The sequence below is a fragment of the Cervus elaphus genome, chromosome 26 (assembly GCF_910594005.1).
Source record: "Cervus elaphus chromosome 26, mCerEla1.1, whole genome shotgun sequence".
Classification (NCBI taxonomy): Eukaryota; Metazoa; Chordata; class Mammalia; order Artiodactyla; family Cervidae; genus Cervus; species Cervus elaphus.
The window spans coordinates 35,501,892-35,518,460 of record NC_057840.1 but is presented as its reverse complement, the minus strand read 5'-3'; the positions used below and the strand labels follow the sequence as shown (position 1 = coordinate 35,518,460).

General features: G+C 40.0%; 1 protein-coding gene across 4 annotated transcripts in view; it reads right to left on the bottom strand.

The window, feature by feature from the left end:
* Nucleotides 1-16,569, bottom strand: part of ESR1 (estrogen receptor 1) — a 272,512-nt gene that overhangs the window by 221,348 nt on the left and 34,595 nt on the right. For all 4 annotated transcript variants that reach the window (XM_043888321.1, XM_043888323.1, XM_043888322.1 and 1 more), the window contains one exon: nucleotides 10,518-10,708. In XM_043888321.1, coding sequence (XP_043744256.1) covers nucleotides 10,518-10,708 — 191 coding nt within the window. The remainder of the gene's footprint in view (nucleotides 1-10,517; nucleotides 10,709-16,569) is intronic.

The window sequence follows — 16,569 nt, the reverse complement described above, 5'->3', positions numbered from 1 at the left end:
GAAATTGGAAATTTAATTTCAATCAGATGAACAAAAAGACGAAAAAGAATGCTTGAAGTGGTAGCATAAAAAACACCAGCGATTAAAAACATTTGGAACCTTCGCTTACCTTTCAAAGGCATTTGTTGCCATGGTTTTTAAAGACCTCTGAAAGCTTCAGCTGTGTCCACAAGAGCTGCCAAGAAATAGGGGTTCTATACTGATTTTATTTGTCAAATGCATTTTGTCTTAATTATCTCCAAGATAAAGATTTCTTGGCCGGAGGATATATTAAAAAAAAAATCCAGTGTTATTTCACAGGTAGAAAGACTATGATTTTGCTTTTCTGAACCATTCTTCAAACGCATGCATGCACTTGTGCACGCACCTCTAATTTTCATACTGTAGCATTTAAGAGTAACTAGCACTTAAAACTGGTAATAGGGATGGCATTCTTATTGAAGGAGGTTTTTAGGTTTAAATTTTAGGGCTGTGCCTTCCTTTTTCTCTGTTGAGAACCAGGAGCCAAGCATCTGGCAAATTTATCAATAGCTGGAGGTAAAACTTTTAGAAAGTTTCATTATAAGTGCTTTCATTTGAAAACTACATGATAGCTCATATGTATACACACTAAAACTCTTTGGCCTTTTGGCCCCAATAGTTATAATTCTCTTGCAAAATTTGCATGTTTCTGGGTTAAAAAAGATGTCTATGGACTCCCACAGTATTCATAATGTGGGGGGAAAGCATGCTTTTTATTTGAACGTCATAAAAATGCTTATATTTGTTCCTGCTGTTTACTATTTTTATAGCTAATGTGTTGGTACCAGCATGTCCTCAAACTGTAAGATCCTGGAGAGCAGCACTCGGTCCGTTTGGGCTAATTTGTGATTTTCCTACTTAGAAGGGACTTGAACATAAACTTTTAATGATGAGAGTGCTTCTTATAAGGTTTTAGTAAGATCCAGGAACTCATATTATCCTGAGAATCAAGAGGGCGTTTCTGGAGTTGCTTCTTCATTATTAATGGACGACCGTGAGGAAGTAGTTAAAACATTCATGTCATCAAGTTTCTTAAAAATTTATTGAGGAAATCGATTCCAATTCCCACCAGAACAGATTACTGCTTCTGTCTCTGTAGCTGCTGGATAATTCTATCCGGATATCCAATTATCGTGTCAAATTCAGTATGTCTGGAATGTAACTTTCTCTTGTTTAATCGCTAAGTCACGTCCAACTGTTCTTGGGACCCCATGGACTGTAGCTCACCAGGCTCTTCTGTCCACGAGATTTCCCAGGCAAGAATACTGGAGTGGGTTGTTATTTCCTTCTTCAGGGGATCTTCTCCACTCAGGGATTGAACCCACATCTCCAGCATTGGCGGGTAGGTTCTTTACCACCGCGCCACGAGGACTACTCCTTTCTAATCAGCCTTCCTCTTGATCGTCCCAGTTCAGGTAATGACACCATCATTTTCCCTCTGTTTTTTAACTTGTTCAACTTCCTTCTTTTCCAGATATTTCATATTGAATCATCTTAAAACAAGGTTAATTCTTTCATTTATAATATCCTTCATGCTATTCCTTTTCCCATTTCACAAATACCAAAGTCAAGATTTCGTGTGTAGTATGTCTAAGGTATGTGAATAAGAGCCAAATTCATCCTCATGCTCCCTTCTCTGGTCTCTCCTATTTGCCTTTGGCAGATAAATCTTAATTAAAGAGTGTTTTGTCATCTCTCTCCCATGATTGAAAAAAATGTAATGGTTTTATACTGCCTAATCCTAACCTTCTTTTCATTCTTATATTCATTGAGTGACTCCTGTAATATTAAGTCTTGATTTGGATCTTGCTTTTGGGAGGCTCACAGAGAAAAGACACACACGCAAACATAAGCAGGCCTTGGAGATATTAAGGGCTAGGTTCCAGACCACTGCAATAAAGTGAACATCACAATAAAAGGAGTCACACGAATGTTTTTGTTTCCCAATACATATTAAAGTTATGTTTATACTATACTGTCATCTATTGTGTACAATAGCATTATGTCTAAAAAATGAACATATCTCAATTAAAAAATACTGTATGGCTAGAAAATGCTAACCGTCATCTGAGCCTTCAGCAAGTCACAGTTGTTTTGCTGGTGGAGGGTCTTGCCTCAATGTTGATGACTGATTACTGATCAGGGTAGTGGCTGCTGAAAGTGACAATTTCTTAATATAAGACAACAAAGTTTGCTACATTGATTGAATTTTCCTTCGTCTTGAACAATCAGAGGCCTCTTCAGGGTTATTAATTAGCCTAATTTTAATAGTGTTGTGTCTCAGTTAATAGAGAGACCCAAGGAGAAGGGCAGAGAGTAGGGAACAGGTCATCATTGGAGCAGTCAGAACACACAACATTAATCAATTAAGTTAATTATCATATATGGATCCAATTCATGATGCCCCAAAATTACAATAGTAACATCAAAGGCCACTGATCACAGATCACCATACAAACATAGTAAGAATTAAAAAGTTTGAAATATTGTGAGAATTGCCAAAATGTAATAAAGAGAAACAAAGTGAGCAAATGCTATTCAAAAAATGGCACAGATAAGACACTTGATGTAGGGTTGCCACAAACCTTCAATTTGTAAAAACACAGTATTTGCAAAGAGCAATAAATCAAAGTGCAATAAAACAAGGTATGTCTGTACCTGCCATCCTAGGCAATGGGAACAAAATACAGTCATCCCAGAGCATCCTTGGGGAATTGGTTACAGGATCCCCTTCGGATACCAAAATCTGTTCATGTTCAAGTGCCTTATATAAAATAGCCACAGCATTTGCATATATGCCACACAAATCCTCCAGTATTCTTTGAATGATCTCCTGATTACTTATCATACCCAACACAATGTAAATGCAAATAGTTGTAAATACCATGTCAATACTATGTAAATAGTTCGCTGGCACAAGAAAAATTCAAGTTTTGCTTTTTGGAACTTCCTGGAAATTTTCTTTACTATTTTCAATCTGGAGTTAGTTGAATCCACAAAGTGTTGACTGTAATATGGAGGGTCATAGGAGAGAGAGAACTTCTGCATTAACATCAGGGGTTTGATATAAACACTTTTGACAAGAAGAAATTTTACAGGTAGATCTGGAAAGAAAGTCCCAGCAAAGAAATGGGATGATCATGTTTGAGTAACAGCAAGTAGTCCATTCTAGACAGTCTACTTCAGAAGTAGAAATGGTGACTTTAAAACAACTAGAAATACAGGCTAGGGCAAGACTGTGGAAATCCTTGAATGCTTGGATGTCAAAGGATTATTCTGTGGGCCATGAATGTCATTAGAGAATTCTGTGCAAAGTGTTGACATGATTAGTGATTTGCTACTATTAACAGGCTGTCAGTGTGCAGATGGGTTTAGAAGAAGGAAACCAAATGAAGTAAATGACTTAAATGCAGAAGGCAGAAGAAAAAAATTAAATCACTGCAATGTTCATGGTGAAAGTTAAAGGGGCAAACTCTGAGTAGTGGGAGCTGAATGGATAGACATTAAAGAGAGACTCAACAGGATTACACAACACCTCTGATGGGAACCATCACAGCGAAGGAGTGCAAACTGAAAAGTGAGGATAACAAGCTCCATGCTTCTAAGTGTGGACACGTGGAGGAATGTTGAGGGAACAGATATAAAGGTGGGCAGGAGGAGGAGCTAGTGTTGGGGACACCCAGGAGTCATGAAGAAGCAAGGTTGCTAACACAAAATTGTTAAAACAACATTAAGTATTACTTCACACTTCTGGAGGCTAAAAGTCTGAAATCAAGGTGTCAGCAGAGTCATGCTCCCTCTGAAACCTGCAGGGAAGAATTACTTGCCTTCTGGTGTTTGCCAGCAATCCTTGATGATCCCATGGCTTGTAGATGCATCACTTCAATATCTCTCTCCATCATCTCTGCCTCTCTGTCCAAATTTCCTCTTCCAGTAAGAACATTAGTCCTCCAGAATTAAGGCTCCACCCTGCTCTAGTGTGGTGGAGTATTCACCTTAACTAATTGTACCTGCAATGACCCTATTTCCAAATAAGGTGACATGCTGAGGTCCTGGGGGATTAGGACTTCAACATATCTCTTGGGGCGACACAATACAACTCATAACACAGCAGCCCTCAACCTTTTGGCATCAGGGATCATTCTGGTGAAAGACAATTTTACCATGGACCAGGGGAGGGGGATATTTTCAGGATGATTCAAACCCATTACATTTATTGGGCAATTTATTTCTATTATTATTACATTGGGATGTATAACAAAATAATTAGACAGCTCACCATAATGCAGAATCAGTGGGCTCCCTGAACTTTTTTTCCTGAGCTCAGGCAGTAATGTCAGTGATGGGAAGCGGCTGTTAATACAGATGAGGCTTGGCCGCTCACCCTCCACTCACCTCCTGCTGAGTGCAGTACTGGTCCAGAGCCCAGGAGTTGCAGACCCCTACCATAACAGATATATATGACAGTGCTTAGGAAGCTGGGCAGAGAAACGGATGAGAAGGTGAAAGGAACAGAGGCTGAAAACTCTGGGGAATGCCTGCACATAGAGAGACGAAGAGGGAAAAACAAAGAGTCAGGGAGAAGACAAGAAGCCCTTGGGTCTTTCACAGTCAATTTACTCAACTTCCACCATGCATTTCTTGGTTTATGCTATTTCACATTTCTGGAATTCTTCTCCAAGCTTCTTAATGCCGATGAAAATCCTCCCATTCTTTTCAGGCCCATATCAAACATACCACTTGCATTAACACTTCTATTGCTAGTCTTACTCAATGAAATAACTCCCTTTTCTGAGACCTTCCTATAGGTTTTATCTGTCATTCTTTTGACTTCTTGCCATATTCTCTTATTTAACAGATGTGTGCTCAACATGACTATAGTCATGGGAGATATTGCAACAAACAGGGCCAGAAATTAGCTCTCACTGAGTTTCCATCCAAGTGTGGGCAGGAATATTTATTTGACCATGGCACCTGTTGCACACATGCGTGCTTGGTTGCCAAGTCATGTCCGACTCTTGTGACCCCATGTACTGCAGCCCTCCAGGCTCCTCTGAACATGTGATTTCCCAGATAAGAATACTGGAGTGGGCAGCCATTCCCTTCTCCAGGGGATCTTCTTGACTTAGGGATCGAACCCTCATCATCCCCATTGGCAGGTTGGTTCTTTACCACTGAGCCATCAGGGAAGCCTGGCACTTGTTGTAGACAGATAATAATCAACTGAGTGAATAAATTTTAAAGTTCATTAAGGGTTTAAGGGCCTTAAATAAAAGTAAGAAAAGTACTTTAAAAAAAAACTGAAGGCAAAGATTTGTAGAGTTATTTTTGATGGCATAATCAGGGGACACTTCTCTGAGAACACGATCTTGGACAGGAATTGAATGATAAGAAGCCAACCAAGTAGAGAGCTGAAAGCAAAGAAAAAAATAAAAGGGAACCACATGTACTGAAGAAGGAGTGCATGCGGTATGTTGGGGGAAGAAAAGTATGGCCAACCTGGTGACAGGGAGAGAAGTGAGCAGGGATACGACCATGCAGAGTACTTTAAGTCACGGAAAGGGACCTGGACTTTAGCAGCAGTGAGCGTCTGAAGTACAAGAGCATGTGACCTGATTAATGCATCTGAAAGACCTCTGCTGCTGTTGCATGGAAACTAGACTGTGGAGGGGCAAGTGGGGAAATATGGAGACCAAAGGTGTAGGAATTTTGTGTGAATGTACCGCGAGAACCAACTCTGAGCCACATCTCTGAAAGGACTCCAGAGATAAGACAGCTCTGTAACGAGAGAGCAGCCTCCACTTCTACCCCATCCTCTGGCCTTTTCTAGACAGTGGAGCACATGTCAAGACAGAAGGCAACTGGAAATCGGAAACAAAATATAAAAACTAAACCATCTTGGGCAAACAACAGTGAGTTCCTAAGCACAAATGAACTAAGTTATCTTTTCACAGACCAGCTGAACAGGCCCGAGGTTCCGTGGAAAGTCAGTCTCTGCTCAACCCTGCTGTTGAGGGAGCTATCCAGGGTGCTGGACTCACACCCTGAAGCTTTCTAAGGCCTGGTGGGTCAGGGTATCCGTTGTCCTCGTGGGACCTAAGGCCCCCGCTGTGTTGAACATTGGTACCATGTCCTTCTGGCCTTAGCTAACATTTAAGCCCCAGTGCGTGCCTGGGCCATGTCCATTTGGTGTGATGTTAAGCATCTTCCATAGATGCCTTAGAAAGAAAAGAGCAAGTGGCAGCATAGCTAGGGGTATATAATAGGTTTGAGCCTCCACTGTGCCTCATGACCATTTATAATACGGGCCTTTATAACAATTATTTATAATACTATGACCAAGCAGCACGTTCTGTGGAGTCCTTTTTCCTCCAAATAATATTCAAAGGAAGTACCTGGTTGCTGAAAGAGACAGTGAAAGTGTTAGTCACTCAGTCGTGGCCAACTCTGCAACCCCATGGACTGCAGCCCACCAGGCTCCTCTGTCCATGGGATTGTCCAGGCAAAAATACTGGAATGGGTTGCCATGCCCTTCTCCAGGGGATCTTTCTGACTTAGGATCGAACCGGGGTCTCCCGCACTGCAGGCAGTTTCTTTACCATCTAAGCCACCAGGGAAGCCCTAGTATCTGGCTGCTGAATCAATTTATATAGTATTTATATATATATATATTTACATATATAATATATTTATTATTTATATATTTATATTTATTATTTAGTTTATTTTATTATTTGTTATATATTTAGTGTATATATCTATATATGAGTTTATATAACTCATCTAAGAGTCTCTGCCTACAACACATCTTAAGGAACACTGCCTCTCTACCTGCAATGATTAATAAATTCACAGAATATCCAATTTCACCCATCTCCTTTAAGTCATGTCCTTTTTTTAAAAAATTTTCAGCAAATCTGTCATTTTATTACTATTTTTTCCATTTATTTTTATTAATTGGAGGCTAATTACTTTACAATATTGTAGTGGTTTTTGCCATACATTGACATGAATCAGCCATGGATTTACACATGTTCCCCATCCTGAACCCCCCTCCCACCTCCCTCCCCATCCCATCCCTCTGGGTCATCCCAGTGTTCCAGCCCTGAGCACTTGTCTCATGCATCCAACCTGGGCTGGTGATCTGTTTCACACTTGATAATATACATGTTTTGATGCTGTTCTCTCAGATCATCCCACCCTCGCCTTTGACTTTGCTTTAAAAAAAAAAAAAGTATGTTTGAGTGGAAGCCATTACTAAATATCCTGAGTAATCAAGCTCACACACTAAGTAGGGGATGAAACTCTGTATGTTTTCAAGTCAAACACTTTACCTCTTCAACTAAACACTTACAGCACTAGAGTAATCTGATGGATACTCATTTCTAGCTCTTTCCTTAAGTAAGAAGAAAAACAGGAAGAGCTACAGCATCTTCAGAACTTTCTACCTGCAACATGTCAGACCCTCCACTGTCCTTAAATAGGTTTGAGGGCCAGTGTGATTTATAAAGAGTCATAGAAGTTCAGTAAAACTTTTTAGCTCCAAGTTAACAAGACTAGGTTGAGAAAGACTCTACTGCTCTGGTGTTTTCCTCTTATGTTCACAAACAAATCAAATAGATGGGAATGCCACAAAAGTAAAAAGGAAATACATTACTTTGTTTTTACAGAGCCTAAGAATAAATACATGGCCCAGGAATGCCTTTGTTTAATCAAATGGTATATTACTTTTGTTAATTTTTATTCATGGAACTCCCCAAACTCTATCTTATCTCCTCGTCTTTGCTCACATACTCAGTTCTATTTTCATATGCCTGAATACTCATCCTGCCCTTCTTTTCGCTTACTTGCAAAATCCTCCAGACAATTTTAAAACAGGAAACATTCTCTGAGAGCCTGACTAAACCCCCACCAGGAATGAGTGAAGCTTGGACCCTATAAGACCTGCATTCAACTGTCTTGGTACTTATTATACTGTAATTTAACTGCTGGTTTATTTGTCCCTCTCTTCTACTACCTTTAAGCTCCATGCAGATAAGGACTATGTCTTGCCTATAACTGTATCTCCAGGGCCTCACATAGTGTTTTGCCTAGTAGGGGCATTCAATAAACAAACTAATAAATTAGTGGACTTTATAAAGGTTAGTGGAACCTTATAAAGGTTCCCCCCATCTTTAAAAATCTTTTTTCTGTGTCTTCTGTTCTGATGCCTTGATGTCTACAGACAATACTAAGTTCAACAAGGTGTTACATAGCACAATCCTAAATGCTGAACACATGTGATAAAAAGAACTATATGAAAATACTGCCATTGTTCCTCGGAGGAAGGTCATTTCTACTTCCAATCTCAGTCTTTTTACATCTATAACTGCCAATATTTTCTTTCCCTATATTTATGTACTGTTTTCCCTATCTATATCATAGCATAGCTCTTTATACTGACTTTCTAATTCTCTCATGAGAACAAATACCTTTGCCTCCCCCCCAAACAAATTCTAAATTTTGTGGGATTATGGATTATTTCTTACACATATTTTTATTTCCCTCAGAACATCTAGCACAGGTAGAGAGTAAGTTCTCAATAAACATGAACAGATAAAACATTAGATTTGGAAATCATCAATTTCTCTTTCCATACATTAAATCAGGAGTCAGCAAATTATGGCCCACAGGCCAGTTCTAGTTAGTTACCTGTCTGTGTATATAAAGTTTTGTTGGCACACATCCATTTATTTACATAGTGCCTATGACTTCTTGCTGCAATGCCAAAGGTACACAGCGGCTATAGACTGCATGCCCTGCAAAGCCAAAATAGTTCCTCTCTGGTTCTTTGCAGAAAACCTTTGCTGACCACTCTTCTAAATCATTTTTATAGATGAGGGAACTCAGTCTCAGATAAATGACTTGCCCAAGTCTGCAGTTGAACCTATCCACTAAATCTACCTCTGTCAGATGATTTTTCCATATCAGATTAAATGCCTGATAAAAAGAATGATATCTTAGATTATATAAAAGTAAATAAAAAAGAGGACCAAAAATGAAGATGGCTGTCAAAAGACCTTTAAGGATTTATACTAACTTAAACCAAAATACAGATAGCATTTTCCTAAATGAAATACTGTCTGCTAGTAAAAATTAAATAGTCTATGTTGATATGTATATTCATATAAAAATTTACTTGCATATATTATAAATTTTAGTAAAATGCTGACAAAAAAGGTCCAAGCCTTACAGTAGATTTCTAAAAGATGTTGAAAGTAAGAGCTGTCCAAAACAAGTGCTTTTAAAATGGACCAAGTTGACCTCACACACTGCTCTATTAAGATCTGAATAGCCTTTAAAAAAATCCATCCACTGGCAATGGAAGGAAAAATAAATAGTGTGTATCATTCCCCAGCTTTCACCCCACATTAGGGCAGTGAAGAGCTACAGCAAAAAGTCTGTGAGAATAGTGATTCATTCTCTATTCAAAAGTGTCTGCAATCAGTACCTCTTAATTTAGTAGAGTCTGGTTTTCAACAAGTTACTTCGTCTCAGTTTCCATACAGGGAATCACATAAAAACTCCACCAGAAGTATTCTTAGTGCTTATATACTAAACTCTGCTTAAGTTGAAAAGGTAAAGGAACAAGAACAGAGAAAAATGGTCCAGTATTAAGACAAATGATTAATCCAGCTAAACTGCTGTCAGACCTCTGTTCTTGTCAAAGGATCTTTAGTATAGATATTTTAGGTAATAAAAATGATTGGTGTCCCACCCCCAGTGCATCCCCTATAGACAATAAAGCAAAAGTATAGACACTCCTGGAGTAGAAATGAAATGTAGCTGGCAGTCTATCAGAGAAACTGCACTTGGAAAACTATATACAAGAAAAGGGTCAAAGCAGACACAGTGAATGAAATGAATGAAATGTTACGGGTGCATACTTAATAACTGTTTGGTACAAATAATACATCCCTTATTACTGAGTCTTCTCATTTTAGCAAAAGGTCATGTTATCCATTGAGACAACAAAGAAATGGAAGAAGAGCAAGAGAAGATTGAGTTAAATTAGAACTGGTCTGGAGCAGAGATCAGAACACAATGCATATCTAGGCAAAGCCAAGTTGGAGAAATAACTATGTATGGATAATTAATATCACACAACATCACATAAGTCGAGCTGCCTACAACACACAAATATCCACTTGCCATCCCCCAATCATGGCACGGACAATGTCTCAGAGAACCAGCTATTGAAATCCTCTTCCTCTAGATTGCTCAAGACTGTTGGGATCTTGCCAGATGGAGGAAGCATAATTACTCAGCCACAACTACCCTGACATTTGCCAACTCCTTCTCCTGGGACCTTACCTCTTCTCCATGTTTCTATCATAGAGACTAGTGGACTCACTAGGTATTAGTGTTTTATACAAATGGCTGATCGTATGTCTTCCTCTGTTGCTTCCCCTCTTAGGATTAAAATATGGGATAAGTTGTTTGCAACACACTATTACCTTGAATACTTCTCTTGAAGAAGGCCTTACAGCCCTCACAAGACCAAACTCCATAATGGTAGCCTGAGGCATAGTCATTGCACACTGCACAGTAGCGAGTCTCCTTTGCAGATTCCATGGCCATGCTTCCCTTGTCGCTGGTACTGGCCAATCTCTCTCTGCCACCCTGGCGTCGATTATCTGAATTTGGCCTGGGGAAAAGAATAGGAGAAAAAACAAAACAAAACAAAAAAAACACAGTGAATCCATTAACATTAGAAAAGTAAAACATGCACTATCCTCTAAAGAATAAGAGGCTTGGAAGATGTAGCAGATCCACTTTATTCTGACATTTTGAAATAATGAATCATAATGTAAGCTAATCTTTCATTACCTCTGCAACTGTCTGTTGCAGCTAAAGGTGTTTGCCTATTATATTAACCTTGAGGGCAAATTGTTTATTGCAAACCTGCTTAAAAAATGGACTGCCTACACCGGAATATATTATTCAGAAAATGACAAAATGAAATTAGCTGGTTTCTATTAGATTTATTCATTTTTTTAGGGGTTCACAGTGAACTCAGAACCATTTGAGACCAATGCTCATTCCAATTCCAGACCATGCTAAGGGTTTTTAGAAAATGGAGACAAAGCATAAAAAAGGGGAACATTTGAAACTCAGATGAACCAATGAGCCAGGTAGAACAAGTGCAGAAACATAATTCAAATTTTTATGTCACTGTTATCAGATAACCCTAGGTATCAGTTGTTTGGACTTGGCTATAACTTGAGCATACTAGTCAATATTCAATATTCCTCTTCAAGAACATGCAGAATGAGAAGAACAAAAGAATACAAGTGATTACACTAGCCTTGAAAATTTTTAGGGAGGAAGCACATCCCAGAAAAGAAACTGAGAAAGTACAAACAAAAAGTTCTGGGAGACCCAAGGAAATGGGGAAGCAAAAAGTTTAAAGAAGTAGAAAGCTTTAAGAAGGAGAGACTGATAAGTGAAGTTGGATTTGACATGAAGAACACTTGGCAAGGAGTTTCAGTAGACAGTACAAGACAACCCAGTAGGTGGAGAGTGGATGGAATGTAAGGAAATAAAAATAAATGAGGACCATTTCTTTGAGAACTTGATGCAAACAGGAAGAGAAAGAGATAGGGTTGTCACTAAAGAATATAAAGACAAGAAGGGATATTCTCCCTGGAGGGAACTTCAGAAGTCATGGAGATTGAAAAGAACAGGCCAGCAGGCAGGGAATGGTGGAAGGTACAGGGAAGGGGAAAGAGAATAAAGTCAGGAAGGAAAGTAAAGCAATTGGGATTAAAGACACAGGTAGAAGGAACAGCCTCACTGAAGATACCTTGAAGAAGACAGGGAGAAACAAGATCAGGAAAGGAGTAGATGAGACTAGGTTTGTATCTCTCAGGGAACCAAGTATAGGAGCAGAAATTACCCTGGCCCCAGGATTTGCTCGGCATGAGCGACAGAATAAAGGTAGAGGGCTGGGAAGCATGTGGCCAGAGCCCAGCACAGTGCTTGGTATGTGGTTGGCACTCTATACTATCTTGAAATGAATGAACAGTGTTCCAGTGTTGAAGGAGAAATTAAATGAAGCCTATGACATTTTAAAAGAAAAAGAAAATAAGATGAGATAAAGTGAACTGAAGATAGAACTTCCAGGGTCTCTTGGTTAAGGAAACTCACACTTCCTGCTTTCCACTGCCTGCCCAAATAACCAGACCACCCTGACAATCACCATTCCTTCCGTTAACAAGCCTTGACCTTCCTTTTAGGGCTTCCCTGGTGACTCAGATGGTAAAGAATCTGGCCGCAATGTGGAACACCTGGGTTCAAATCACAGGTTGGGAAGATCCCCTGGAGAAGGGAATGGCAACCCACTCCAGTATTCTTGCCTGGAAAATCCCATGGGCAGAGGAGCCTGGAGGGCTACAGTTTTTGGGGTCGCAAAGAGTCAGACACGACTAAACTTAGCATGCACATCTTTCCTTTTAGTTCAAATTTTGCAGTCCTTCCCTGCTCTCCTCACTTATTAACACTGTCCACAATTTCGTGGCAGTGGTTCTCAAACTAAATTTGCCATATTCACAAAACAACTAGCTCCTTGGGTTGAGTACGTTTGACTTTGTCAATTTTTTTCCATTCTAAATGACTTAGCTCTTGGGTTGGCAGCCACAAATAGGAGTTCTTTATTTTTTAATATCCTTAGAAAGCACTGCCTGTAGCTATTTTCTTACCCATCTCTTTCCATTTCATCACCATGCCATCCACACCCCCCTACATAACCTCAAATCTTTTTACTGTTTGTTTACTCATGTCTCTTGCACAAGTCAAGTCAGCAGATAGCAGCTGTGAATATTTCATATAGAAGCTTAGCATCTAGAGAGGGAAGGGGTGGTTAGCAAGCGTGACATTCACAAACTTGGTGTCTTATAAAGCTTTTTAAGTACTGAAAGTGGAAGTCGCTCAGTCGTGTCCAACTCTTTGCTATCCCATGGACTATATAGTCCATGGAATTCTCCAGGCCAGAATACTAGAGTGGGTAGCCTTTCCCTTCTCCAGGGGATCTTCTCAGACCAGGGATTGAACCCAGGTCTCCTGCACTACAGGCGGATTTTTTATCAGCTGAGCCACAAAGGAAGCCCAACAATACTGGAATCGGTAGCCTATCCTTTCTCCAGCATATCTTCCCAACCCAGGAATCAAACCGGGATCTCCTGCATTGCGGGCAGATTCTTTACCAACCGAGCTATGAGGGAAGCACTTTAAGTACTGAGCCCTATAGTAATAACCAGCTTAGCACCTAACACATAGGAAGCATTCAATATACATTTGATGAAAGAACGAATGAGTAAGTAGTATGTGCATGGGCAAAAGTTCCAAGGTATTAAGTATCCTCCACGCATCCCTGCCTAATAAGATACCGTATTTTTTTTAAATAGTGGTAAGATACACATAACATAAAATCTATCATCTTAACCATTTTTAAATGTGCCATTCAGTGATAAGTATATTCACATTGGTGTACAACCAATCTCCAGAAATTTTCCATCTGACAAAACTGAAACTCTTTACCCATTAAACAACTCCTCATTTCTTCTTCTCCAGCCCCTGGCAAACACCATTCTACTTTCTGTCTCTACGCATTGGATACTCTACATATTTCACATAAGAAGAATCACACAGTATTTGTCTTTTTGTGACTGGCTTATTTCACTTAACATCATCTATGCATGAATTCCTCTCTTATCAGCTACCCCTAATGCCCACACACTGGAGGTAACATATCCTTGTTTTGAATTCAATAGCCGGCCTTTATTTCTCTTCTGCTACTTACAACATTATCACTCCTTCAATTGTTCATTCTCATCTTCATTGCTGTCCACTAAGTTCCCTGTGTCTTATTCATCATTGGAACTCTGAGTGTTCAGAGCACAAAGCCTCTTCCAGAATAGGAACTCAATAAATATTGATATCAAATGAATTAATCAATGGCTGAGTCAATAATGTGACAATTCTCAAAATAATACAATAGGCTATGCATATACTGTTTTTAAGAATACTGGTAAAAGGTGTAAGAGCAAAAGCCCATTCTTCCCAGACCCAGCACAGTGGTGTGCTGTCAGCAAACTGTCTTTTGTCTACACTTTATCTTTGAGATAGCCCTGGAGTACTGAAAATTCACTGTAGACATAGGGCGTAAGACCAGAAGGCTTCGGAGAAGATGAGGGGGAAATTACACAGGCCACATCTCTTCTCCATTAGGCAACGTTTTTATCCAACTGGGAAATTCACGAGTATAACACTATCGGTCATCATTTGAGCTCAGCCCTGCTCTACAGAGACTCTCAAGCCAGGGTTTCATGAAAAAATAATAATAATATAGTCCGGATCAAGTAAAAACGTAAATGAGATCCCCTCACAGGCCATGAAGTCCTGTCGCACCTTAAAATGCAACAGTCAAAGCTGCTGAGTTAAGCCAAGCTCATCTGGCCCAACTGCATCCAGATAGAGATCTGTGTCCTCAGAATGCAGACGAACTTGGCCGGGTAAACTGCAGTGGAAAGGCCCAGAGTGGGAGGTGCCCGTGTCTGGACTCAGACCAAGAGTCACAAGAGTGGACTCACAAGAGTGGGCCAGGCACCAACCCGAGGTGAGACCAGTCCCCAGGGATGAGCTTACTCCCAGATCCCGGACTCATCTCTCCCGGCTGTCCTCTGCCTGGTCTTGCCTGACTGCAACTGTCACAGACCCGGAACTCTTAATCTCACGCCTCGCCAGTAGCAAGTGCTTCTATTACACTTAGGGCAATCTTTCTTCCTCTTCCTCTATCTGCCTTGGGCTTTTTTATTTCCATAGGACCAACGTCACCTACTCTCTTTAACTTGTTCTAAGTGTCTTCAGCTTCTGCCTTCCTAAAAAGAGACTTCAGAAGCCTTAACCACGCTCTTTCCCTTTATCTTAAGTGACGATTTAATTTACTTTTGCTGAATTGCCAAAGCATCTCCTTTTTTGTAAAACTCATATTTCTCCCGCAGTTGTCACCAAACCTTATCATTTCTTATCCTGGACACTTCCTCATAAGACTTAGATGAGAAGTTGATGAGTTTATCAAGCTAAGTATTAAGAGATCAGCTGTGCTTTCAGTTCAGTTCAGTTCAGTTGCTCAGTCATGTCCGACTCTGCCACCCCATGGACCGCAGCATGCCAGGCTTCCCTGTCCATCGCCAACTCCTGGAGCTTACTCAAACTCATGTCCATTGAGTCGGTGGTGCCATCCAACCATCTCATCTTCTGTTGTCCCCTTCTCCTCCCACCTTCAATCTTTCCCAGCATCAGGATCTTTTCAAATGAGTCAATTCTTCACGTCAGGTGGCCAAAGTATTGGAGTTTCAGCTTCAACACCAGTCCTTCCAACGAACATTCAGGACTGATCTCCTTTAGAATGGACTAGTTTGACCTCCTTGCAGTCCAAGGGACTCTCAAGAGTCTTCTCCAACATCACAGTTCAAAAATATCAATTCTTCGGTGCTCAGCTTTCTTTATAGTGCAGCTCTCACATCCATACATTACTACTGGAAAAAAAAACAGCTTTGACTAGACGGACCTTTGTTGGCAAAGTAATGTCTCTGCTTTTTAATATGCTGTCTACATTTGTCATAGTTTTTCTCCCAAGGAGTAAGCATCTTTTAATTTCATGGCTGCAGTCACCATCTGCAGTGATTTTGGAGCCCAAAAAAATAAAGTCTCTCACTGTTTCCATGGTTTCCCCATCTATTTGCCATGAAGTAATGGGACCGGATGCCATGATCTTAGTTTTCTGAATGTTAAACTTTAAGCCAACTTTTTCACTCTCCTCTTTCACTTTCATCAAGAGGCTCTTTAGTTCTTCTTCATTTTCTGCCATAAGTGTGATGTCATCTGCATACCTGAGGTTATTGATATTTCTCCCAGAAATCTTGATCCCAGCTTGTGCTTCATCCAGTCCAGCATTTCTCATGATGTACTCTGCATATAAGTTAAATAAGTAGGATGACAATATACAGCCTTGGCGTACTCCTTTTCCTATTTGGAACCAGTCTGTTGTTCCATGTCCAGTTCTAACTATTGCTTCCTGACCTACATACAGATTTCTCAAGAGGCAGGTCAGGTGGTCTGGTATTCCCATCTCTTTCAGAATTTTCCACAGTTTGTGGTGATCCACACAGTCAAATGCTTTGGCATAGTCAATAAAGCAGAAGTAGATATTTTTCTGGAACTCTCTTGCTTTTTCGATGATCCAGTAGATGTAGTCAATTTGATCTCTGGTTCCTCTGCCTTGTCTAAATCCAGCTTAAACATCTGGAAGTTCACAGTTCACATACTGTTGAAGCCTGGCTTGGAGAATTTTGAGCATTACTTTGCTAGGGTGTGAGATGAGTGCAATTGTACAGTAGTCTGAGCATTCTTTGGCATTGCCTTTCTTTGGGATTGAAAAGAAAACTGACCTTTTCCAGTCTTGTGGCTGTTCTTTAGCCCTACAGAATACCTATAAGAATTCTCTGA